General features: G+C 38.7%; 1 protein-coding gene across 1 annotated transcript; it reads right to left on the bottom strand.

The window, feature by feature from the left end:
* Positions 1–1,688: 1,688 nt before the first annotated feature.
* LOC119728130 (regulator of G-protein signaling 22-like) lies at positions 1,689–23,158 on the bottom strand. The gene is made up of 23 exons (XM_038200206.1): positions 23,129–23,158; positions 22,100–22,136; positions 21,984–22,012; positions 14,385–14,447; positions 13,900–14,139; positions 13,576–13,689; positions 11,901–13,156; positions 11,390–11,554; positions 10,663–10,885; positions 9,870–10,345; positions 9,466–9,646; positions 8,527–8,628; positions 7,483–7,677; positions 7,166–7,252; positions 6,523–6,685; positions 6,050–6,228; positions 5,169–5,396; positions 4,481–4,642; positions 3,867–4,049; positions 3,289–3,441; positions 2,687–2,903; positions 2,164–2,253; positions 1,689–1,951 (listed from the first exon to the last, which is right to left on the bottom strand). The coding sequence occupies exons 1-23, from the start codon at positions 23,156–23,158 to the stop codon at positions 1,737–1,739; spliced, it is 4,788 nt and encodes a 1,595-aa protein (XP_038056134.1). The 3' UTR covers positions 1,689–1,736.
* Positions 23,159–27,209: the final 4,051 nt, after the last annotated feature.

Below are 27,209 nucleotides of genomic sequence, written 5' to 3'. Positions count from 1 at the left end.
ATAAGAAAGGGCAAAAAGATTTCTTTCTTCCATGAAGATCATGTATTTATTCTCAGAGCTCATAGAGATGCTTAAATGTAGATACTGCAACGTATTTTACTACGTAGGAAAATTCAGCTTGGACCAAGTCATATCAATACAACTTCGATATTTGAAGAAAAAAAAATCCAGTACAACAATTTGGCTCAACATTTTGTTGTCTCTTAGCTATAGCACAATTGTGGATTTTGCAGCTCCTATCACCAATATCAATAAAATAATTCAATGTTCAGCCAGATGTATAATTGGTCCCTTGGTTCAGTTATATAAATTAAAAATTAAAAAAGAAGAAACTAAACCTGCTCAATTAAAGCACACATAAAACTCCCTGATAAGGTAATTTTGTTAACCAGGTCACGCCGGATGACATGTATACCCGCAAAGGTTTTGCGGTATTCGGAACGGATGACGGATAGACACGCAGCGCAGGGAGCGAGGCCGGAAATAGCGACCCGCTCGCAGTGAGCAAGGCCCGAAATATGAGTGTGCTGCCCGAGGGTGATGGCTTCAACCCGCCTGGCTTGAGCTCGAGTGAAAAATAATCCCGCGCCTCGTTCCGTTCTTGTCAAAACAAAATAATCCCAGCGCGAACTGGCTAATCCAGGATATTACAGGAGTGAGAACTCTGGTGCTGGACCGAGAAGTTACACTTGAAAAAAATAAAAACACCAAAAGATCATAAACAATATGTGTTAAACTTACGTCCGTAAAACACACACAGTGCTAACAACTTTCAAAACAAAACACGTATGAAGTACTAGTACTCTTACAGTGCAATATGGCAAGTATTACATTAATTATTTACAGCTCTAGTTTTTACAAAAATGAGAGAACACAATGACATAAATAGCAAATTAAGGAAATTCAATTACAATTTCATTGAGACACACACTATGTACACATAAAAAGATTTCTAAAAGGAGAATTGTCATAAACTTTTTTTAGGAAAATAGAAATGTTTTTGAACATTTGTTCACATAAAAACCACACACATATACAAGAAAAAATTCCATTTCATAAAAAGACTGAAAAGGTCAGTATAATGAAAGAAATGTACAACATTTCTTCATCAAAGTGAAATTCCCAATTTAAGTCTTTGTGCTTTTAAAAGGCAACAGTATTAAGGCACTCAAATAACCGTTAAATACACATTTTAACTCGGAACCAAAATATACAAAAAGTGAAGCAAACAAGATAAATAAAGTGTATTTACATAAATAACAGTGTATTAATAACTTTTTTGCAAATAATCAAGGAAATCAATGTGCTGCGTAGAAATCAAACAAACTTTCTACTTGTGTCGTTTTTTAGTGAGGTGGTTTCACCACTAAATTTGAATTGTTCTGGAACACATAAAAACAGTTCATTTAAAAAACCTTTGTTTTTCAAAAAAAAAAAACAATGTTGTCATCAGTCCAGAAGGATACAATTTTTTAAAATTTGCTTTCAACACTTGGGCTGGATCAAATACTCCGCCATTTTTACAGCGTAAAATGTGTCTAGTCCTGTTCGGTTTCTGACTTGTAAAAATTGGACTTTATACTGTACCCTGTCAGGCGACCCAAAGGTTTGACCCAGTTGTCAAAGTCCCCTGATACTGGATCCATTTTGTTGCCAATTTTGAAGACCACTTTGTCCGATTTTTTCCCTCTGGATCCAAATTGAAAACTCTCTCCCTATTGGTTTGTTCATCAGCTTCATCTCTTTCTTGAGCCATTCACGGCTGTTGTTCTACCCTTGCCTTTATCTTTCTGATGACCATTTGTTAAAGCCTCTTTCCCATTGGTTGATTTCTTGGATGACCCTTGACCTTCGACCTTGGTTGGTACACTCATCGTGACCTTCTTCTTAGCTGCTTTGTCCGGGGCTTGGCTCTCGACCTTGTTTCTGTTCTTGGATCTTCCTTTGGAGCCTGCAATATGGCACAAGATAAATTATTCTTCAAATTTTACTCTAAAAGATGTATGGGAGTAGAGGGGACAGATTCCCCCTCCCACTTTTACGGTTAAAGGAATGTTTATTTTTTCTATTGACTCATTGCCTACAGTAACCAATTTATGAAATCAGCTACAAATATCGGCTATATATCTAGTCTAGTTCCATGCCTCCTCTAATTAAACTTACCTTTGTCCGATGATACGGTACCCTGCTCACTCTGCAGTGTTCTGCTGGATCTTGCCTGTGAGTTCTGCTCCTCTGTGTAGCTATCGATAGCTGCAAAAAGGACGCATAACAAATCAATCATAAATATGAGACAACAACTGCTTAAATTGAGTTTAAATCAATTCCATTGATCAAAAAATAAAAATGTTCAAACTGACTGCGCTTGGGTATCAACTTGATCACGTTAATTGACTGATCAAATCCAGTAATAGTTGATCAATTGTTTGAAAGACAAATCAGTGATTAAACAATCAACCAATTAATCATCCATCAACTGATCTTATAATTAATCATTTTATTTATCACTCTTTAGGGTCACGTAAAGAAAACAATAGTTTGATAGTCAATTGACTGATTCATCAATTAATAAAGGATAAATTGATCATCAATTTATTGCTCTCAAGATCAATCAGTCAGTTTTTATAACTCTGAGGCTACTTTGAACCAACGAAAAAAAAAAATTTCTTCAGGTTGAGAAACTCACCTGATAATATACTGGATGCTCTGTCATCGCCGTTAAGTAATCTCTCTTCTCTGTCCAGCGCTGTCATGTAGTCCGAGTACTTCCACTGAACTTTCTCCTGTCCCTCATAATCCTCGTCATCTTCTCCCTCATCTAAGAACTCGGCAAAGACGCTGAAACGACGACTCAAGGACTTGGAGTCCACGCTGTTCTGGTCGTCCTCACCCTTGCGTGCCTCCTTCAAATAAAATCACAAGCGACAATGAGTTATATTCTTTGAGTATTAGGTAGAGTTGTAGTTGAGTCACATCGTGTCTGAGTCAAAGTCATGAGTCACTTGTTAGTTGAATGGATGCATGCATATGTGCAGTATCCTAGAATCAACGAACAAAATCAACAACAGGACAGCACTATAATCAAGAACTCTATTCTTGAAACACAAATAACAAAGCAGTATGATGAACATTTTTCCTTGCCATAGTGACGAGAAACTTAACTTCAGAATTTTGTTTTTATTATTTTTTAAAAAGTGTCTGTAAATTTGTGAAGATTTTATGACTCACAAGTCGCAAAAAAACCTTTAAAAAGTGACTACAATCATTTTCTATTTTGGATGGTGTTACCTTTTCCTCCTCCAGTCGTCTCATCTCCATCTCCCTACGTCGTTGCCTCTTCTTCTTTTTCTCAAGGTCGAACAGCATCTTCTCCTCTGACAGAGTATTGCGGTATTTCTGGAAGTCAGCCCAGTGTTGGAACAACACTTTGAATACTGTCATCTACAGACAAAAGAAAAAAGATGAATTATCAAGTGTTTCAATCAGCCTTTTCGGAGGTCGGTATTTTTCTATTACAATTTTTCTATTAAAACAGCAAACGTTCAAAACAATGCTTCAGGGAGACTTACGGCTTCACCTCTATCAAATTAATTTGTAATGTTCTCAGCCATCTCAGGGGTGATATTTACAGTGTGATCGAGAGCAGGTCAATATTGAACTATATCCCTCCCTTGGAGTAAATAGTTTTCTATTACCTGAGCTTCTCTGAAGACTTAAGTCCCAATCTCTTTAATTTGGTCTCTTGTCCATATTTTTGTAGCCATCTCAGGGTTATAATATTCATGGTGATTAATTAGAAGCAGGTCAATATTCACCTACACCCCTTGCCTGCAGTCAATATTTACCTATTGTGCTACTAAACTGACCTGCGATTCTCTGAAGACATAAGGCCCCATCTCTCTCGGTCTCTTGTCCATAATCTTCTCAGCCATCTCAGGGGTGATATCGATATGAAGACTTGGAGAAATCTCAGACATGATGAAGCACCGTAAGATGGCCTGTATCTTTTGTTGGATCATGGAATCATCGGTGTGGGAGTGGTACATGTCCTACAAAGGATGTAAAGACAATTAACATAACATGCCATTTTTATTTCGCCTAATTACATTCATATCAATCGTTTATGTCCAAGTACTCTTGGGACAAGTATCGATGCTTAAATACACTGCTTATAATTACTCATTAGTTCCTGTACCGCACCAAACCGCCCTGCCTGTCACTCCCTATATCTGCCCAAAACTGCCCAAGCACTGATTGGTTTATGGATTCATCAGAGAATAATTACAATGTAATACACAAGCTAATGGGTTGAACAGGATACCCCAAATAAATCAAGCGAGCAGAAAACAAGTTAAGTACTAAGCAGACTGTCAAATCAGTTAAATGAAATAATGTTGAAATCTTGTGCTCCTTTCATCATACCCTCCAGACATTACTTGCTTTGAAAAGTTTACATTGCCTCACCTTAAATTTGCCTTACCTTAAATTTCTGGACCTCGAGCCAAAAGAGAACGTCGTTCTCCAAGTTGTCTCCCTTGACAGAGAAAAACTTCCTGAAGTGTCCGCAGGTGACGGGGTTCATCAGAGCCTGACGGAAGGCGATGATGTCACGAGATGATGATACCCATCGACCCTCAAGAATCTGCAGAGATAAGAACCACATTTGAAATTATAAGATCACAGAAACTAGCTCTCGTGTACAAAAAGTTTGGAACATCCTCTTGGTGCCTGACGAAAGGCGATGATGTCACGAGATGATGACACCCATCGACCCTCAAGAATCTGCAGAGATAAGAACCACATCCAAAATTATAAGATCACAGAAACTGGATCTCATGTACAAAAAGTTTGGAACATCCTCTTGGTGCCTGACGAAAGGCGATGTCACGAGATGATGACACCCAACGACTCTCAAGTATCTGCAGAGATAAGACCCACATCCGAAATTATAAGATCACAAAAACTGGATCTCGTGTACAAAAAGTTTGGAACATCCTCTTGGTGCCTGACGAAAGGCGATGTCACGAGATGATGACACCCATCGACCCTCAAGAATCTGCAGAGATAAGAACCACATCCGAAATTATCACTGAAACTGGATCCCGCGTACAAAATGTGTCAAAGTTTGGAGCATCCTCAACAGTCCATGGACAGGTCCCATAACTCACCCGATAAATAGCCATAGATCGTAGCTTCTTGGCATTCATGACGTCGCTCACTACGTCCTCCATCTTGATATTCGGTCGCTGTCTCTCCTGGAAGTCCTCTCTCTGTAGGAACATCGGAAGCCACTTCCGCTCCAGACGTTGACGGACGTACTTCTGAGCTTCAATCAGGATGGGATCAGGCGGCCTGTCCAGGAGCAACTTACCCCAGCCTCCACCAGCTTGCATTACCTGAAATATAGTTGCAGCATCATCAGTGACTTTCATATTTCAATAATTGAAAAGTTGAAAACAAAGAAATTGACTGGAGCGGGGCTTGAACCTGTGACCTGCGGATAACCTGAGCTATCCAGCCCTATGTTGGCAGTTCCCCAATTAGTCAATATCTTTGTTCAAGGGGTGCTAATCAGAAGCCATAAACCAGTTTGCCAGGGATCATGCCCAAAGTCACGATACAGACCTGTGAAATAGCAAACAGGGATCACTCGGAGAGGATGCGGCTTTTTATTACAAATGTTCAAATGAACCACACAGGGAAACTGACAAGGTGAATTATAACAGTTTCCCTGTGTGCTTCATTTGAAACTTTAATATTTTGACACTACTCTTAAGGGCATCACAATTTTTTTTGAAATTTTAAAGCCATAAGGCATTACATTTAGTAGGTTCAGGTGCATAATGAGTTAGCCTGCTCCAAGTTCCAGATTTAGGATGAAGTGAAAAAATTAGAGCTTTGAGATGAATGCTGTTATTACAAATGAATAAATTACTGGATTACCTTGAGACTATCCCCGTTTGAAAGGCATGACTCGCATTTTAAATGCTGAGGGAGTAACACTTAAACCACTTTTTCTCTTGAAAAGGTTTCTGTTTTAAGAACTTACCAGGTTCTGCTGGGGTCTTGTTGCAGGACTGTTGGGGCCAAAGAAGTACTTCTTATTCAGGTACTTGGTCTTGATATCCTTGGCTTTCGTGTCTCGTTTGTTGGCGTCCAGGTATGGCGTACGGCGGAAGGATTCTATATCCATCCAACACATCAGGTCAGTAATGGCGTAGTTATCCTCTGGAAATAAACAAGAAATATGAAAAGCCAATATTATAAAGCAAAAACCAAAATTGAAGAAAGTTGAGACAATGATTCTAGTGTTATAAGGCTTCAGATGTTTCCAAAAAATCGGGATGACTCCTTGTATAATTGATCAGAAAAGCCACCATGGAAGCACAAAAACCCTCTCGAAATTTGGTGAATAATTTTTCAAATCCATTTTCAAATCCATTTTGAAAGCAAAAAAAGATCTTCTCAAACACAACCCTGACAAAGTTCTTAAGCCAAGAAATATTTTGTTGGAAATCTCACCGAGAAATTTGCGGAAGTGTTCCAGCTCCAGCCGGTTGTGGATGAGCTTGTTATAGTCGTAGTCTCTGAAGTCTTCAGGAATCTTCTCTCGGAGTGTCTGGTAGTAAGCCTCCTGCTTGCCCTCTTCGTCCTCATCCAGCATGAAGTCAGGTGTGGAGATACGCTGCGTGAGATCAACGAAGAAAATTAACCATCTTGAAAACGGTTTGATCTTTAGCACCACATTTCAAAACACAAATGGTTCCGGTCCTAAAACAAACCTTTGATGACTCTATAACCGTTTGGAGGGAGGAAAATGCAGCTTTTGGATGGAGGTGGGATGTTGGTCTTATTAATTTTTCCTTTTTAACTTTTTTGTATAGTCAGGATCTTCTGTCTTGAACAAGTTTGAGCAAGAACTTAGATTAACCATAAATTGACCATAATTTTATAACCATAATCTTAAACCTCACTAGACAGACAATTCTAGAGGACTATCCATGTACATAATAATATACAGCAGAGAGCCAGGATAAATGACGTTTCTCATGACGTTTTAACCACCGAGATCTTCGTATGTTAATTAGTGTGCAGGTGTAAGTTACGTCACCAATCTAGTTGATCAATGAATTTCGACTAAAGTTACTCCTAGTCTAGTGCTTACCTCCTTGATGAAGCCTCTTCTAGTCAAATTCTTCAGCTGTCTAGCATTCATTGCATCCAGCTGTCTCTCTTCTGAAATCAACTCAATCTGACGGAGGAAAAACAGAATATCGAACTATTTGACCAAGCCCTCTGTCAGAGTAAACCCTAAATTTGTAATATAGAACTAGCTGTTCTCTTTGAATTTTGGCCCAATAAGAAGTTGATTTTCCAATAATATAGGAACTTTCAGATACATTTCTGTAGGACTTCAGCAATGCAATGTTGCCTGGTCTGCCCTTTGAAGCTGACAAAGTAGTATTATTCAAAGTCTCTAACCTTATTGTAAAGCACCGTATCACTACTCTTCATCTCTGACCAAGGCTTGAGCAGCATCTCTAAGATGTGCTCCTCCGCGCCGTCAAATAGTTCCTCAAATGGGGGTGCCACTTCCCGATAAATCTGGGCTCGGACATTCGGCGGGCACTCGATGTCATAAAAGCAGCAATGGACAATGTACTTGGAATTGATAGCCTGTGAAAGCGAAAGGAATAACAAACAGGTTGTGCAAATTGTTAGCGACTGGAACGACCCGAACGATAGAAACTGTAAAAGTTCAAGGGGAGTCAGATTGGCGCAGCGGTTACTGTCCTCGCCTTCCACCGCTGTAACCTGGGTTCGAATCCCGCTTGGGCCAATTTGTGGATTGGGTTTGCAGTCCCTGCCTAATTCCGTGGGTTTTCCCTAGAACATCATTCTGGGGTTTTCCTCCAACCACTAAAACTGTAATTTCCATCCACATCTTCTACCAAGGGACCCCATTGGAAAATAAGTCGAGAGGATTTCGTGGGCTGTCCCAGCCAATTGGCAGATAATCAAAAACAACGGCATGACATTTTGATCCAACTATAATCTTTCTGAAAGGAAAAATGTCCAAGATCTTGAACTGAACTCACAAATAGTGAATTCATAGGTTCATATCTTCAACACTATTTCAAAGATTTAATCACAAGTTACATTAATATCTTACTACATGATGTGGGGGTTAAAGAGGCTCATTTTGAGAAAAATCAACACCTGTTACTAACTGTTAAGTGCATGGGCGTCGCCAGGATTTTTTCTAGAGGGGGGCAAAAAAATGCTTGTATTTCTCAACACATTCTCGATTTATCAGTTTTAGAGGGGGGGGGGGGGAGCAGGGACATTTTGCCCCCCCCCCCAACTCATTAAATTTGTCTTCGCGCCTCTTTTTGTTTTTTGGGTTTTTTTTTTTCCTTGTTTTTTTTTGGGGGGGGGGGGCTTTTCCAGGGGGGGGGGGCAAGTGCCCCCCTTGCCCCCCCCCCCCCCCTCGCGACGCCCATGGTTAAGTGCCATGATACCTACCTGGGCTTTTCTTTGCAGATGGAATGAATCAAAGACATCGGCATAGAAGAGTGCATGATAGTCCTGCAGCTCATGCCAACAACTCAGGCAGTTGACAAGGGTCTGAAAACAACAGAAAAGGATATTTCAACGAGTCATGGACAATTCTTGAAGATTGTCTTGAGGATTGTCAAAAAAGACATTAACCCTCCTAAGGAAACATGCATTGTGAGCCTTGTTATTACTTGGGTCAATATTGGTCAAGACCCCCATTGGTTTGTACACAGTAGGCCAGAAGCCGGAGGTGAGGAAAACAATTTGACCATTGGTGACCTCTTAAATAGTAGGAGGGTTACAAAAAGAAATACAAAAATCAACAAGAAAGTCTTGGTCGTATAAATTCATTCAAAATGACTTGCCTCAATTTATTGAAAGGTTTGAAACATCTCAGGAATTTTAATGTCAATTTTCACAATAAAGTGTGCTCTGATGAGGAAAACAGTTTGTTTAAAAGCAAGCTGGCTTAACCTGATATGAAACATACAGTAAACAGACATTAAAATGTAAAACAACTTGAAATATTGATGTGCGGATTTATGGAGTTTTTTTTGTCATACTGTCTTATACAGGGTGGATAAAAAAACGAAACAGAGATATATGCTAATTGGAACAGAAGTAGGGCACATGTGAATCAAAGGGAGATATTCTCTGTTAGGGTTGAATCTCCTCTTTAAAATGACACCCTGATTATGTCATTACATTCAGGGTTGGCTGATGAGTGACCAATTTTATGAAAGGGTCTATTTAGAGAATAGCGCCACTTTTCATGGTGAAATCTCTTTTCCCCCCACCTGCCTTGATTGGTAACCATAGCCTTTTGATCTGTGACAAATGACACCACAAAAACCACAATTGAAAAGAGGAGCAATTCTCTTTTTTTTATAAACCCTGTATACTCACAGGATTGTCTAGTTTCTCCAGGTAAGCCATGAAGAACCCTCCTGCCTTCTTCTCATGGTAGAGTCCTTCCAACAGACTCTCCATCCGATTTCCTCCAAAGAACTCACTCTCCTCAGAGGCAATACTGCTGGACGTGGATGAGGCTGAGGTTGGACGCTTTGGCTTGTGAGGCGTGTTTGGTCTGAAATAGAGAAGGGATTTTAAATACAAGTTTCATTAAAGCAATTAAATTAAAAAAATCACAATGATGGCTAGACATTTCTGAAATGAGGCTTGACGGTAACTGTGGCCAACCCCTCAGCACTATATAAGACTTAGCAAATATACTAATAATCTGGTGTGGGATTCAAATCCCTAACCAATGGACTCTCGTCCTAATATCTGCACTTCAAATCAATTCTTACCTCCCATGACTTGTATCCTGTTCCTGCCCGCCAACAATCTCCTCAGTTCCGATAGTGACTGATCTCTCTTGGCTTATCCCACCGCTGCCACCGAATCTGTCTTGGCTAATCCCACCGCTGCCACCGAATCTCTCTTGGCTAATCCCACCGCTGACACTGAACCTCTCATCTCTTTGATCTGCTACCTCAGGCGCTGTATCCCCAGACGCAGCCACACCACTGACATTCTTACTCATCGATCGGGAGGCTACTGCTTTGGGGGACCCTCTGGGAGGGCTTGGCTTGATCCCCGATCCAATGCTTATGGTGATTCTCCGAGGTGTAGATGGGGAAGCAGTCTTGGAGTGATGGGTGGGCTTCTTAGGCGTGACTGAGGTCATTAGGCTAGAGATAGGCAGACTGGGCAGGGTCTTGCTGCGCTGGGTCTTACGGACTTGAGGGGGACTTGGGGATTTGTCACTTCTGTTTGCTGCCTGCTTCGAACAACAAAAAGAATTTTAAAGTAATCACGATTTAAACTCAGTGGATTAGAAAATACTAATTTCATCCATTGTAGCACCTTCATTAAATATAATAAATTTGGTTGTCATAATTTGTAAAAAAATATGTTCTCTGACGAGAAATGTCTTTGACGAAAAATATCTTTTCTGAAGAGAACGCATTTTGCCTGTTTACCTTTGGGCTTTTCATTTGTTCTACGTTTATTACTCCAAAACTAGTTGGAATCACTCAGTCTCCTACTGTCTGAAAAGTTTTGTTGGAACATAGAATAAAGGAAAAGCTTTGTCCATACCTCTGTTGGAAGAGCAATGCTATGTCTGAGTCTTGGCCAGCAGGTCTTGGGTCTCAGCGGTAGGAGCGTGACGGTCCTGGGCTCAGGATGTGTGCTGCTGCTGGTGCTGTTGCTGCTGCTGCTGCTGTTAAGTAGCTTCTGGCGATGGTAAATCTGATTGGTTGTTGTACTGCTGCTGTTAGCGCTGCCAGTGTACATTTCCCGCATGAGGAATCGTGGTGCCCTGTTTTAGAGACAAAGCGAGATATTTAAAACCAGTGTTTTAGACCCCTGTTTCAGAAAACAAAACTTGATCAAGATTATTCAACATTAACCTTTCTGGTTGTTGTTGGCTCACATGTGTTGGTCAGAGCTGAAGCAATATAACATCTCACAAACAAAAAATAACAAGAAAAGGAAAAAGCTTCAAATGAGAAGAACATGACCACAGATTACGGTATCAAAAAATACATTCTAAAATTCCACAATTGAGTATGGACACAATATTTAATTCAAGAAATTGAAGGGTACATGATACTTTTAAAGCAGAAGCTTCTATCAGAGATGCCACCAATATATCAATAAAAAGCCTGAAGCTCTACTAAAAAACCTGAAACTTCCCTTACCCCCTTTCAAAAATGTGTTTTCTTGATGATTCAGACCAAATCCAGCACTTTTAATTTGTCACATTTTTCAGGTTAAAACCTGAAAAGTGGCATCTCTGTTCTTTTGAAAAACTGAGACTTACCAATACAGGAGAAGTGGTGCCGTCACGTCGGGATGTAGTTTGGCAAGTTTGTCCATGCTTGTCCATTTGGAAGGTGCTTCAAGTCCAAGCGACTTCAGTATCTCTCTAGGCAGCTCACAGATTCCACCGGCCTTCAAGTATTTATCCCTTAACTGACCTACGAAGCTAAAATTATAAACAACATAATAATACAATAAATACTAGGTTTGGAGATGTGCAAAGTTACTGTGAACCTCTCTGTACTGAGACTTGGTTGTGAAGATAAAAATGGAAACTATGTGCATTTTTCAATGGCTGTGGAATGTTTCTAACTTGGAGCGGAACAGTGCGTATATCTCTGTTGCAGGATTTCCAAAAACAGGATTTAAAAGTGACCCCCAACCACCAGCCCCCCCCCCTCCTAACCCGCCCCCCTATCTGTCACCTATGAACTTTTTACAGGTGAAAACTAGTAACAAAATATGACTTTCTTTTACAACAAAACATTTGTTGTGTTTAGCAATTGACTCACTGTTGTTGAACCTCCTTGTCATCAATCATGTGTCCGCGGTCCACATCCAACCACAGATTCCAGATTTTCTCTCCGGTGGTCCCCCACAGGAATCTCTTGAATCCATCCAGGCCTCTCTTGTTGCTCAAATCAAAACTGTACCTCGGCTTAGAGAAAAAGGGATCTTTGATTTCATCGGGTTCTTGTTCGTTGTCACTGTCAAACAGAGAGTCCTCTTCCGCACCGTCATTGCCCACAGTTGCCATGGATATTCGACTGTTTGTCCTCCAATCGTCTTGCACATCCAGACCATTTTTCAAAATGGACGGTCTCTTACGTTCAGCTGGCAGAATCACCTCCATATCATGTAAAGCATCCTCCGTCAAATCAGCACTGTGGACATCGAGCGATCTTAGAATGTTCTCGTCAATATAGGCGTCAATTTCATCCTGGGAGACCTCTGTTACCACGCCGATGGCAGACTTCATGGCATAGGACACGACGACGTTTGCCATATCCTCCAGTGAGGAAACTCGGATCGGTTGCGGTTGCATTTCTGGTAAATCCTCGTCGTTTTCGTTATCGCTGTTGTTCAGCTGCTGGCTCTCAGCATCAAACCCGCTCTCCGTGCTCAGCTTCTCATCCTCGACTTCATCCAGCGATTCTCCTCTCACCATTTTGAACTTGGACCCAGAAGGAGCAACATGGACAGGTCCGCTGAAGCTCTTTCCTACGTTCTCGGCAACCATGCAAGAATCATCGCCGATGGGAGGGCGCCACACAGGTGGGGAACGCAACCTCGGTGGACTATGAAACATCTTCTCGCTGTTAGGAATGTCTTCAAGACTCGTAGGGTCAAAGTTTGAGGTGCTGAAGGAGTCTTGTCTCCAAGGGCTTCCGATTCCACTATCAGCCGTAGCCTGATCCCAAACACTCATTGAGGAGCTAAGCGGTCGACCACTCATTGAACTCATTGGCCGAACACTCGCCGAACTCAATGGCCGGCTACTTGCCGGTCGTGAACTACCGAACCCATCTGAACTACGCGGTTGTACTGAATTGGTCGTCGTCGTGCCAGATTTCATTTTGACATCGCTGTACCATTCCTTAGATTGTGTGGCATGGGCTTCTCCCATGCAGACATACATTTGGCGCATGGCTATGCCTTGTTCGTCAACTTTCGGGGGTTCAACAACAGGTGGTTTTTCAATAGCAAAGGGTTTGTAGGTGGCATCAATATAAAGATGAATAGGAACATCACTGTCTTTGGTAGCAATCTAAAGGAAAAACAGATTTAATTATTTGTCTTATTTTCTCAACTTTATTGTATCTTCACTTTACAATATTGGCTTTTACACAAGGTAAATTTCTATAGAATCAGTCTATCAACTTAACATATGACAGCAACGTAGTGTGGTCAAAAGCAGATCGTAAGTCTATACCACGAGTGCAGTCACAAGTAACAGTGGATGAACTGCAATCAAATACTTTTGTCACACTTCATTTGGATAGCTTGCGACTTGGCCAGATCGAGGCGATGGGCTTGTGACGGACTTGTGATAGCTTGACTAAAACAATGGCATATGAACTGTGAGTTCATTGTCATGCAAGCAATGGTAAGAAACTGATTGGTCAAGAGCCTAAATTTGCCTCAAAGGAATTAACACACCTCCGTGTCCCACTAGCCCATACTTACCTCAACTTGTGAGATCAGCTTTGCTAATCTGAATTCCAGGTAAGAATCACTCTGTAAGAAAGCCGGCAATCTCTCCTCCTTGATCCATTGGATTCCTTGCTCCTTGTTCAGACACTACCAACAAATGAAAAACATAACCATTCTGAAATTGAAAGGCTTGCACATTTCTGATGTGGTAACAGTGGCAAGATGTTTTATATTCATGGTTAACAAGTGTACGCGAGCAGTGTGTCCTACGCACAGAGCTCTCATGAAAAGTAGCGAAGTCTATCTGTTGTCCATGAACTGAGTCCAAAGTTTGTGAGTTATACAGGGTGTGTATACCTGGACCATGAAGCTCGTCTTTACGTCAAAATCTTCCTCCGTGTACTGCGGACCGCTGGGCATCTTGGCTCCAAGCGGTAGCTTGGACTTCATCAGCCTCTTGGTGGCAGTATAGATGGGGTTGGGTTTCTGTTGCGAGCGGATCAGGGATCGAATCTTCTCCTTCAGAGCCTGTTTGGCTGACGTCACTACCTCAAAACCCCGCTTTTCTTTGTTGAAAATCAGGGGTTCTGGAAAAGTCTGTTTGAAAGAATGCACATTTATAAAATTAACACAAATTTTAATTGACAGTGACATTGAGGAATTGCACAAGAACATGGCTTTTCATTGAGGAATTGCACAAGAACATGGCTTTTCAAAGCCTTTCAAAACTGAAAAACAGTCACTTTTTTTTAAAATATCACAAGTAAATCAAATGCTTCATATTTTTTTGCTGTCGTCAATTTGGGTTTAATGAAAACAATTATGTTAGAGAATCAACTTACAGGAAGCTGAAGAAATGCATTGAAGTAATCAACAAACAGTTCATCAGTGGCCAAGAAATCCTCCTGCATAACAGACCAAAAGAATAACTGATGAAATATTGTTTACTTAAAGCCACAATTTTGAGCTTCAGACCAAGAATGAGACATACATCAAAATAAACATCATAAAACAAATTTATCAACAATCAAAACATTAATTAAAGAAACTGAGAAATAATATTGAGCCTTCTTTTTCCTCATTGGAATCAGTATAAAAAAAAAATCTAAAAAAAATGCTAGTTTCCAGAAAAATTTTGTCCACACTTTTCCAAATTTTGTCCACAGCTTGTGTTACTTTTGTGATGCAAGTAGACCTCACCTAAATGATAGATGAATCGACGAAAATTGTTTCCATGGCGACCAAAGAAAATAACAAGCCTAGCATTAAATATTGATTTTTCTGAGCCAGAGTGCGTGGCGACAATTTGTTATTGCTTCCTTCACAAGACCTAAAAGCGCCAGAGTACGCGAATTAAATTCTGGGCCGCCTCCAGCTTGACTGATGGACCGTAAGCCATTAAATTGGCAATATCCGTTAATCCTTGGAGGCAGAAATCATCAACCATTAGCAAGGGCAAGAACGTTCAGTGTATACTGGTATTACAGCGTATGTCGAATTACAACAAGAACACCAAAAACAACACGCCGAAAACAATGAATCTCATTACTCTGAAGCAATAGCCTTCAGCTTCTTTGAAAAACTCAATCCATTTCCGATCTCATTAAGAAATTCTTGGTGTTATCAAATCCCTCCGAAGTCAACAGAGCTACAAAAATCCAACACATAACCCTGAAATCTACACTTGTTGTGCCTGAAGTAATAGGTCAAGCCTGACTGCACATACCCTAGTATAGGTTTACTCTGTCAACACAGTTAGAAGCGGATAATTTTACCAAACAACTGTGAAAACATAAAGGCAAAACACCTAGCAAGTGTATACCATGCTAGCTAAACAAATGTCAAACAGCATTTGGAACAAAATCCCACAAACTTTGGTCCTATTCCATCCCAAATGTTTTACTTTCTTTTCAATTGAATATCATTTTTCAACATCTTTCTTTTTTGTTTTGCTTTGTTTTGTTTGTTTAAATAATTAAATATTTTCACAAGTTATGCTGAAATTTCTTTTGAAAAGTTGGTTCTCATGAAACCCTAAAAAAAGTTGTTACATGTTCTAATAAAAACATCAATATGTTGCCTGTAAAAAGAGATACATCTAAATGCATGTGTTCGTGCATTGCTATTTTCATCCTTCTAGACCAGAATAAACACGGCTCAAGTATGAAAAGTGCTCTCAGATACTCAGACTATGTCAATGGTACTAGAAAAACTTCTATGTCAACAAATGGGCAGACCACAGTCGTCGCCGCAAAAAAAGACTTGATGATGAATGCAAACATCGCTTCTTCAGCAACACTTGCCCTGGACAGAACATTTTGAGGTGCAACATTTTTTTCTGGTGAAACTCTTTCAAAGTCATGATATTTTTTTTGGGGGGGGGGCAAGTTTGGATACTATTGTTGTAAAGCCGAGTCAAATCTGAACTAATTCTGTAGTAAGTGGCTACATGATAAAAAGTCAACCTTTCAAGGCTAGCTACAATGGTAATAGCATTTAACACACACCACAGCCTCTATAGAAGGACCAAGTTTCTTTCTTTTTTTCTCGAGTGCTCCGACAAAGTTCTCAGTAGTTATCAGCCAGAATCCTTGGATCATGAACTTTTCCTGAAGGTCTGAAAGTGAGACTTCAGAAATAAATTCTGGGGAACGTGCCAATTGGAGCAAAATTAATTTGGCCCGAGCCGCCCAAGCAAGGCCAGGCTTTGTTGATGGAGCGATTGAATTGCTGAAACTTGAGGCGGCATCGAATAATAGAGAATGGATGAATTTCCAGCAATCCTAAACTTCATTGAAATACAGTTGAGTGGTGATGTTGCCAAAAGCAACAAGTCCGGCAAACTTCTGGCTCAACTGAACAATTGCAAAACCAAGTTTTCTCAAACAGCACTTGCCACACTATGTCACTTGACAGCACTTGTGACGCTGTCACTTGACAGCACTTGTGACACTATGTCACTTGACAGCACTTTTGACACTATGTCACTTGACAGCACTTGTCACGCTATGTCACTTGACAGCACTTGTGACGCTATATTGACAGCATTTGTGACGCTATGTCACTTGACAGCCCTTGTCACGCTATATCACTTGACAGCACTTGTCATGCTATGTCACTTGACAACACTTGTCACGCTATATTGACAGCACTTGTGACACTATGTCACTTGACAGCACTTGTCATGCTATGTCACTTGACAGCACTTGTCACGCTATGTCACTTGACAGCACTTGTCATGCTATGTCACTTGACAACACTTGTCACGCTATATTGACAGCACTTGTGACACTACCGGTATGTCACTTGACAGCACTTGTCACGCTGTGTCACTTGACAGCACTTGTCACGCTATGTCACTTGACAGCACTTGACACGCTATCGTCACAGCCCCCAACAATATTTACATCTTCTCATCAAACAAGTGAAGAAATGGTAAAATCAATACAGTTTGCCCTGGTCCCAGGGGGCCAGCCTATGCTCTGAATGTCACTTGTGAGCCAGGCAGTGCTATTGTATAGGATTACCCAATATCGCCAAATCCGGCCTGTTGTGTAGACCAGACATGAAAAGATGTTCAGTGATTATCCATTCCAGATCAGTTAGATCAAATTTTGTGTGCTCTCGGACCAGCTTTAAAAACTTTGTCATTTTTAAAAAAAAATTATTTTTCAAATATGACCATCATATGAATAAATTATAAAGAAAAAACCATCAGTTTTGTACAAATCAATCAAATTTTGACACTGATGTACACTGTAAGGTTGTCACTAATTTGTTTCTCTTCCACAATGACGTGGGGGAAAAAATACAATTTTGTCACAAAACAAGCCAACGACTATTGGGGTTTTCACCAATAGTCGTTGGTGAAAATTCACCTGGTTCAGCAAGCACCTGCAAAGCACACACTTAAAAGAACTCAACCAAATGATGTGACCCACTTTATCCTCGGCAGTTGCTAGGGTTAATGTTCACATTTATGATAGTCACTCGCAACTTTGAACTTCATAAAACGAGTAAATAGTGGAATCAATTGACTGACAGCGCGCTGAGTCCTGATCAATGTGACCTGCAAACCGGGAAGGGACAATGCTTGAAATGATTGCAACACAGTAGCCTCGTTACTATGGTGACACAGAGAAATTGGATCGGCAATAATGCTCATTATCTGGTCAGTAAGTACGGTAGGGAGACCGTAATTGACAAAAGAAAAAATATTTTCCGAAACTGGGGCTCATGTTCAAATGGGTCTCAGTTTGCAAAACCACTTTAGATATTGCACTTAACGGACTAAGTGTAATGTTTCCTTGAGACTGGCTACATGAAATTTTAATCGTCATTTTATTTTTCATAAACCCCCACATTATGTATGTTGTGTAAGTCTGTCTCATATTTGAGTTAAAACATTTTAAAGTCCTTAGTCCGAATAAGATTATGCTTTGTAAACAATTTTAACTTACAAAATGTACAAACTATTAAATCGTAATGATTTGTGACACTCCAACACAAAGCGAAATTCATATTGAGGCGTTTAATGCTGGAATTATAATGAATTTATTTCACTTTCAATGAAGTTATTTTGTAAATTTGGTGTTCATTTGCGAAAATTTAACGACAAATTTCTCGATTTATTTTTAACTTTCTGAAACTGAACTGAAAATACCTATAACTCCGTCAGATTTTTTTCTGTCGTTAAAAGCTGGCATAATGAATTTATTTCACTTTCAATAAATTTAATTTGTAAATTTGGAGTTCATTTGCGAAAAGTTAACGGCAAATTTCTTGATTTATTCTTAACGCTCCGAAACTGAACTGAAAATACATATAACTCTGTCAGATTTTTTTCTGGCATTAAAAGCTGGCATAACGAATTTATTTCACTTTCAATGAAGTTAATTTGTAAATTTGGAGTTTATTTGGGAAAATTTAATGACAAATTTCTCGATTTATTTTTAACTCTCCGAAACTGAATTGAAAATACCTATAACTCAGTCAGATTTTTCTGATTCCCATATTCTATACATCTTTGGAAAGCTCATTTAAAGTCCTTTCCAATGAGCCATAAAAAAAAACAGTTTTCAACAGTTTTGTGCCGGACGGTCCTATTTTAGCAAAACATGACCACACACTTCTGCCTCACTTACTGGACAAACAGCAATTACAAGCTTGTTGACTGTCTGTAATCCCAGTGAAAACACGGCCATATATGACGATATGGCTTCCAGAGAGTAAACACTGACATTTGATTGAAAGGCAAACACAACAGCAGATGATTAAACAAGATGGCCGATGGTTGCTACGGCAACTATCCATGACAGCACATGGTTCTATTCTATTTCTTTTTTCCCTTTCTGTTTTACTCCACATTAATTCCAAATCATAGTGTGGCAAAAAGGTACAAAAAATAACTCAAATATACCCAAACAAACCATGACACATGTTAAACCAACCAATGCCAGCACAACTGTCTGTAAGATACCTCAAAAGAATAATTTTCACTGAACCAAATTATTAAAAAATGTGACAATCCTTACATTTTAAGATAAAACAAAGGGTTAGTAATAACATAGACCAGTGATAACTTTAGTTCTAAAATGGTATTTGTAATTTACCATTTTTTTGTTTCTATTACCATCAAATTTATGTCTATTTATTTCTTACAATACATTGTAGCCAGTACATTTAGCAGCACTTTGTTTCTTTCATAGGAAAATGTCTTTTGTCAGTCTACAGTCCGGTCAATTAACCTGTCACAAACCAACTAGATGAGGCCGGAATAAAACTGGCACGTACACGTACAATGGCAACAATGCATCTACCAACTGTTGCTATGGTGATGTTAAATTGTCAATGGGGTCAATTTTTGTTCTTTTGTTCGGAAAAACCTGAAAAATATAGAGCTGCAGTCCACGATTGGGTTTATTGTTCTTCTTATTATTATTAGTGGTTCTATTTTTTTACTATTAGGCCTATTATTTCTTTCTTGGACAATGATACAATCTCTTCTATTTTTGATGATAAAATTTAGTGGTAAAATTTAGTTTGAAAAAGCAGAATGAACACTAGTTTTATACAGCATTTTTTAATAGACTAGAAACAAAACTGCAACACCAGATAATCAGAATTGCCAACCCAACCAACAAACTGTTGCGATGGTTACACCGTGACCACCCAAATTATAATTGCATTGTTTTTTTCTAACCCCAGTTATATGTAAATGTAGTGTCATATCAGCCAGCAGTGCAAATGATTCACACACAACTGTATGAAAACTGAACAATATTGCCTCCAAGTGGGATTACTGCTCGTAAAAAAAGGCAATTGTGTGTCCGTTAATGAGTTCGGCAAGTACAATGAGGTTACTATGGTGACGATAATTCGTCAGGGGTCATTAGTCATTAGCCATCTTTATTACTGTGCGTTTGAACAACAAGTGTGTAATAAAAAAAACAGCGTCAGTTCTGTCTTCAGCTATAAAAAGTTCAAGGAAAAAAGGAAACCTGTACTAAAAATGATTAATTAGCACATTTTTCAAGTCCAGGGATTAATTTCATGCAGAGCTCCGGTACTTAACAGCGGAGTGACTAGGGTTCAGCTGCTAGGGGGTGCCTGGGGGTGCAACAATTTTTCAAGTGGGGCACTATCGGCAACGTGTATACTGTTTGTGTGTAATTCAAGATTGGAGACACTTAAAGGCCCTCGGCTGGTGGGGGGGGGGGCAACTGTAAGCACAGAATTTAGTACAGTAAAGCCTGGTTCATACTTCACTCGAAAGCAAGCGAAGTGAAATTTGTGACGTCAACAACACCGACGTTCAAAGCATGACCATCATTGTTGACGACATGAATTTCACTTTGCACTTGCTTGCGTGTGAAGTATGAACCAGGATTAAACAGGGATTTTTGCTAGCGGTATATTAAGGTGAAATTAGGCCCAGCAGAACTGCACAAATGCAATTCAAGAATTCCATGCATGCAAATAAATCAACATAATTGGCCAGACAGCATGAACGCAACTTGTGTCAAACGAACATCTCCCGATTAATGTTTGTTCCGTGCTCAAGCTCTAATTGCAATTACCCAACACGAGATTGGAATTTTTCATTAGAATGAACGATGGTCTGTTTTCACTATAACATGTACCACCATGAGTTAAGGAATATCTTAAAACAATTTCAGCATGTCTCTTAAATTTTGAGAAATCTGCCTCTAAAAAATTGTAAATTTCTGTAGACTTTTTTTTGGGGGGGGACCACCCTGTGTACACTGTAACTTGCTGTGTTCACATTTTAAACAAACCTTGTTTACAATTTCTGGCAGATTTACTGATGTCATGTCTTGATCCTGAACTTTGTGATCTAAGGATACGTATAAAATGATCACCTCCTGGGTTCCCCTTGTGAAATGTTTAAATATCTGACAGAAATGTCCCTTTCAAGGATAAACATCTTAAAGAATTAAAGAAACCTTATAACTGCCCCCTCTGTATAATCTGATTAAATTCAGGCACATTCTGAGCCCTTCCAAGAAGCTTTTGGCCCTGAAATTTTTAATCCTGACCAATTACTAATCCTTAGAGATTTAACGTAAATCCTGTTTTAATGATAAACAGAGAAAACAAGTTCCAGGGCCAAGAGAGTCAAATCATGTTCCATAATAAATTCACTGTTTTCCGTAAAAAGGAAAATCATTGCCCATTTCCCGAAATTGATCCACCAAAGAGTTTGTTTGTTAAGTTGCACCATTTCACAGCACAGACATTTCCCTGTGTGCATGTGGATTAAGTGGGATTACCTTAAATAATAAATTCCATTAGACTGTGTGGAAAGGGATTAAGAGAAAGTGTTGAGCATTCCCTTGAATAAATAACTCTTCTCGGTTTGACTTCTGTTCATCCCTAGTTCCAACAAATCTATATTTGCAGGACAGAAGTCCTCAAACTAAGGGGGGATTCCAAAACTACTCCACGCTTTCCAAGGACAATGTGATTGTATGAAATAATGATCACAAGGGGGGACAGGGGGTAGGTCTTGGGGAACAATGGTTGTGTTGATCTGTTGATAGGAATAGAGTTCCTATGCTGGTGTTTGGCTGGTGAAGTTGTGAAACGGAAAGTGAAATGTAAACAGACAATTGTTCAGAAACTTTGGATCAACTTCAAGCAAGAAAACAATATGAGAACAATTGTGTGATCTTCACTAAAGACAGACTTCTCCATTGCAACTGCCGAGTCGACCGGCAAAACATGTCAATCTTAATAAAGGCACCCACAAACACAGTGCTTAATGCTAAAGTAACACAAGCATTTGGAATGTTGAAGATAAAAGAACGCTATAAGACTTTTGTGTTTAAACTCTTTCAAAGAATCTTGTTTTGTTTTTCTCAACACTGCATACATAAAAATTGACAAAAGGTACTTTTTTAAAGAGAGAGCCAACTTACCAAGTCATCTGCTGTGACAACAGGGGGAACTGTAAAGAAATGAAGAATTTTGAAAATTATTCTCATTTTTTCTCATCTATTTTATCTATTTATTTATTAATTTCATTATATTTTACCAGGGTAGTCCCATCCCAATTGTTCTCCCTGGGGGCCCTGGAGTTATACAGACATACAGAATGACAACCTACAGAAATCCAAAAACTATAAAATTTCATTAGATTAAAAGATTACATAAAAAGGTAACACCTAAATCTGATGGGAATTTTTTAGGCACTTTTGGCTAAGACATACCGGTACATAATGTTAGAAGTGTTCTGGAAGCATTCAATTTTGTGACTTTTTGTTACAATTATACAGCAATTTGGTCTAATTTCTTCACTTATCAACATTTAACCTAAATACTCCAAACTCATTAATCATATTCAAATGTTATCAACAGTGCCGACACTTAACACATTTTTGTAATCTATGAACTTTAGATATTATTGAAAAGACCTTTGCCAAAATGTATTAATCTCTTTTTAAAAAGTACAGAAAGCCAAAGGTTGTGGCAAATTATCAACAAAATATCAACTATCATGATGAACTTCATTTGTGGTCACATACATGTTATCAGATTTTCAACCGCAACACTTTTTTACTTTTTCAAGCAAATAGTTTCAGAAGGAAGAAAAAATACCGCATAATTTGTGACCTACTGAGGCAAAATGAGAGATATTACTCAAAACCTCATTTCATGTAATCGACACGTGAAGTCAATTATACATGAAAAATCATGTCAAAATCGATTTGGAAAGGTTTGCACATCTGTGTTTGTTTTTTCAGTAGCCAAAGTATCCAACATCTTCCTCTGGCATAATTATTGACACAAAATTTAAAAAATTTTAAAAAATGCTAAGCGTGAAGTTTTTTTAGTCCTTCACATTTTCCTTCAAAAGTTTCAGAGCAACAAAATGACCGAAGAGAAAATTCATTTGATTAAACACACACTTGGAGTATTGAAACCTTTTTTTTTTAAGAAAAAAAAATGAAAAGTCAAGTGGTCTTGTCAATATCATTGAACAAATCCAGTCCGCGTGGACGTCATTATTTGTTCAGCGGGTCTGTTAGAGAGAGATATCATTTGGCAATTATTGACAAATTACCCAACTGAGATGTGTGTCCAGTGCTGCCATGGCAACATGGAAATAGATTGGAGTGCGTTGTTTGCTCTGATCATTGTGTTCAATTCCGCGTGTACATGATTTCAGAATTTTTTTAACGAAGTGCAGTTCATGTGAATAACGGTACTATTTAATTTCAACTTCCTTGCCTTTTTTTAAGGCATAGGATCGTTGCTTTCCATGCATTTCTTTGTTTCCAATAATAACACCAATCAAAATCTAAAGAAGAACGTTGACAAGCTGACCTGTTGAAGTTTCAGCTCGTTGGATATTACACATTTTGAGGAAACAGTGTAAACCATGCACAACCTTTTGATCACGAAACACAATTTCGTCATTTTAAGTCTTCCAGACTGATTTTGAAATCACCTACATTTCTTGATTTCTTCTAAATGACAGCAAGCTAGACGGAATAATTTCACGGGGTCTTTAGTATCAGTAGGATTTTTAATCCAAATAGGTTTTTTTGATAATAATTGGGTCTACAGGCTACTTTTGGGGTAAATGCAAATGATCCTATGCCTAACACCCTGAAGAGTAGGACCAGTGTTTTTCCATATAAATGTCAGTTTTCCATTTCGGTTTCAACCATAAAACTCCACAAATATCATTTGCGTTGTGCAGCGGACGTTCACTGAGAAACATAGAGCTTATTCGGTTAAAAAATGTGTAACAGAATTGCTCTAAGCTTTACATTATGCCCGAAATTGAAAAAGTTGACAGATATTGTTTCTTTTTCACTAATTGGTATCTTTTTTCTGCACACACAACTTGCCAAAAAGTTTAATTCTATTTCAAGAGGAAAAACAAAATGTGTTTATTTTCTGTTCCGCTTTCAAGTGAAGCAGAAACACAGTGGCCTCTCAAAAGACCTATCATTCACTCCGCAAACCTTGGACACTTTTGGAGAATAGGCCCTACATGGTGTTCTTTGTTGCGGCATATGTGCCGAGAGACACACGATTTTACTGAAAAGACGAGGAGTTTGACGACAAAAGAAATGATAAATGGGGGTGTAATACCTCTACTCCCCACGTCTGGCACAGCCCAAGGTGATCCATTTGCTCTTAATGCCGACAGAGAAATTACTGCCCCCCCCCCCCTTTTTTGCAATAAGTGCCCCTGGGATACATCATTTAAGAGTTCAGCAATATGGACGTACAATAATCAGCTTAATTAAAATGTAATTTTAGTTTGCAAAATAAGTAACTTATTTGACCATTGACCTAAATTGTTCTGCAGCACTGAATCAGGAATAAACAAAGTTGTTCAATAATTGTCACTGCTGAAATAAATGTAATTCAAAATCATATTTACCTATTGATAGCTTTTTCTCTGGCATCTTGGCTGTTTTTGAAGTTCTTACTCTTTTCCAACTTTACATTTTGTTGATGAGTTGTCCAGCTTGCAGTTGCAGATGATTGTTTACAACACAGTTTATCTTCGAAAATAGAAGTTCCATAAAAGTAATTTCACGGCAAACTCCTACATTTCATTTTCATTGGCAAATTTTTGGCTGTTGGCATTTGCAGCATCACAAATCCTCATCTGAAATAAAATTTAAAAAAATTAAAAATCATTATTACAAAAAAAAACATCAGCAAGAGAATTTATTGAAGGAAGTTGCATTTAAATCTGCATAGAGGGAACCAATTAATGGAGACTGATTGTCGAAAAAATAACAAAAATTTTGAATTTGGGAAAAAATTAAATAATTAAATATAATCGGGAGTATGATGTGTGAGTACAGCAAAATTTAATGGACTTGTTATTTTAACATGGTTGTTAAGGTTTTTCTTCCAAAGCAGTCAAAAAAGCTTACTGCTCTGACAGGTATAGATACGCTGGTAACAATCTGCATTATGGGATTCAAGACTTTAGCCCTAACTTAAATTATGACAAGATTCATCAGCCAATAAATAAGTGTAAGCATTAGGCTTAGGCGAGTTACTGTTAGGATCCCTCCATGACTAGTTATGTTTTGAATTCACCTTTACTGCTAGCGCAGGCCAAATGAAATTCCACTTTTGACGATTTTTTTTTCAAGGGAAGTATAGACCGAGAAGCGATTCCCAATGACTGCATGCGCGTTTTTGCTGCCAGTTCCGTAACCTCACAAAATCGGGAACCACTACCGGTTCAGTAGCCACTGCCATTTAATTTTTTTTTCTTTATGGGGGAAGAAAGACATGTAGCGTCGACCCTCAATTATGTGCGCAGGTAACGCTTGCATACGTGCGCGCGTTGTCACACACAAATTGAAGGTAAATGCGTAGAAAGAGGACTGCGTAGCTTTAGGGGGTTTGACGATACATTGTAAACATAAAATGTACATGATACGGGCCAACATGTACAAACCAAAATGTATTGACACCAGCACAAAAGGCAGCAGTAGGCTACGCCTTCTAATTTCTAATATTGTCCACGGAGGATAAAAAAAAAATACATCATAGGCTGGATAGCCAGTAATGCATTGTAATTTGTAGCCTATCTAGGCCTAGTCGAGTTGAAAAAAGAAGTCTAACATAACAGTAACATTAATCCATAACTAGCCTATCAGTTGAAAATCGAAAGTTAACTAGGGCCTACAAACAAGGCCTTGGCCCTGCCATCTTTAGAGTTGTTATCATGATCGACTAATTATGCAAACAGACATGGCAGATAATAAAGCAACTTGTACTATTATTTTGTAACGTTACAACTTACATTTAAGAGAGTTTACAACAACTGAACAAGTCTTATTAACCCTAACTTCGATTTCGTGGAAGTCGAGTTTACCTTGAACAAGTAGACAGTCTAAATCCGAAAATCGTGCCAGACGAACCATCGTACACCATCCATGATCACACGCCATTGCAGTGTTTTGTTGCTTTATAACTCCCCACATAATCACTAGACCACCACAGGCTGAGTGTCACATTTTATCACCCTACCGGAACCGGTGTGAGCTGTGTGCACAGCGGCATACAATCACCGGATAAACGATCAACGATCGCTTGGTCTGTTGCTACTGGCAATCGGGTCGCCGGTCGTCCATGCGTGCTGCGCGGACAACACCGTAAAAGTAGATTAGCCCCCTCTATAGTTGATTGAAACTTTACTTCAGCGACCTATTTCATGCATGATATATACAATACATGTACATGTTTTGTACAGTAACATAATTGTTTTGGGGGTTTGTTTGAAATGTTTACTTTAAAACAGATGGGTAAATAGTCCAATGAAAACAGTGAAAGCAATCAATCTTCTGATAACAGTTGAACTAAGTGAATAGTTTTCTTTATTTCTTCTGTCCCTGCTCACACACAATTTCCATGAAAAATCTATGAAATCTTAAGCAATGTCAATTGTCATTGTATGACATAGTTCTACATGTAGTTGTAAATTAAGTGTGTATATACAATTGGCACATCATCTTCATGTAAAGGGTGCTTGCTTTCTAACAAACATATTTTTTTCTCAAAAACCAGTTAAAATACACACCTTACTTCATTATCTGAAAAAAATATAACTTTAGATAATTAATTTTCATCTGGTGATGATATTGAAAAAAATACACAGCAAAAGGTTAGTTTACAGCCCCCCCCCAAAAAAAACCCAAATAACACCCACTTAAAAACCCACAAAAGGCGTACAAAAGGTTTCTATTGAAAATTGTCTTCCTTATGTTGTACAAAATGCTGTAAAGTCACATTATATCAAGGTAAAAAATCTGGACGGACAGGATAAATTCAGTCTCATCAAATTAGTTTCACAATTATATACAAAATACAGCAATTATACATCAGACAATAATAAATAGAATAGAATAGAATAGAACTTTATATTGCTCAAGTTTAAAAAAACTGTTACTAATTTGTTTTGCAGAAAAAACTATTTACAATTTCGGTCAATACAAAATATAATAGAATCCCCTAGCTAAACAATGGCACAAACAAAATGGCAGAATGCCAACAAATGCCGTTTTTTAGAACTTGTATGGAATGTCAGCAGTCCAAGGTTCGAACCTTATTTTATCAATTCTTCTTTATTACACTTTCAACAGTGTCATACCTAGTGTTAA

This window comes from Patiria miniata, unplaced genomic scaffold, assembly GCF_015706575.1.
Source record: "Patiria miniata isolate m_02_andy unplaced genomic scaffold, ASM1570657v1 HiC_scaffold_20, whole genome shotgun sequence".
Lineage (NCBI taxonomy): Eukaryota > Metazoa > Echinodermata > Asteroidea > Valvatida > Asterinidae > Patiria > Patiria miniata.
This window is presented reverse-complemented; position numbering and strand designations above follow the sequence as displayed.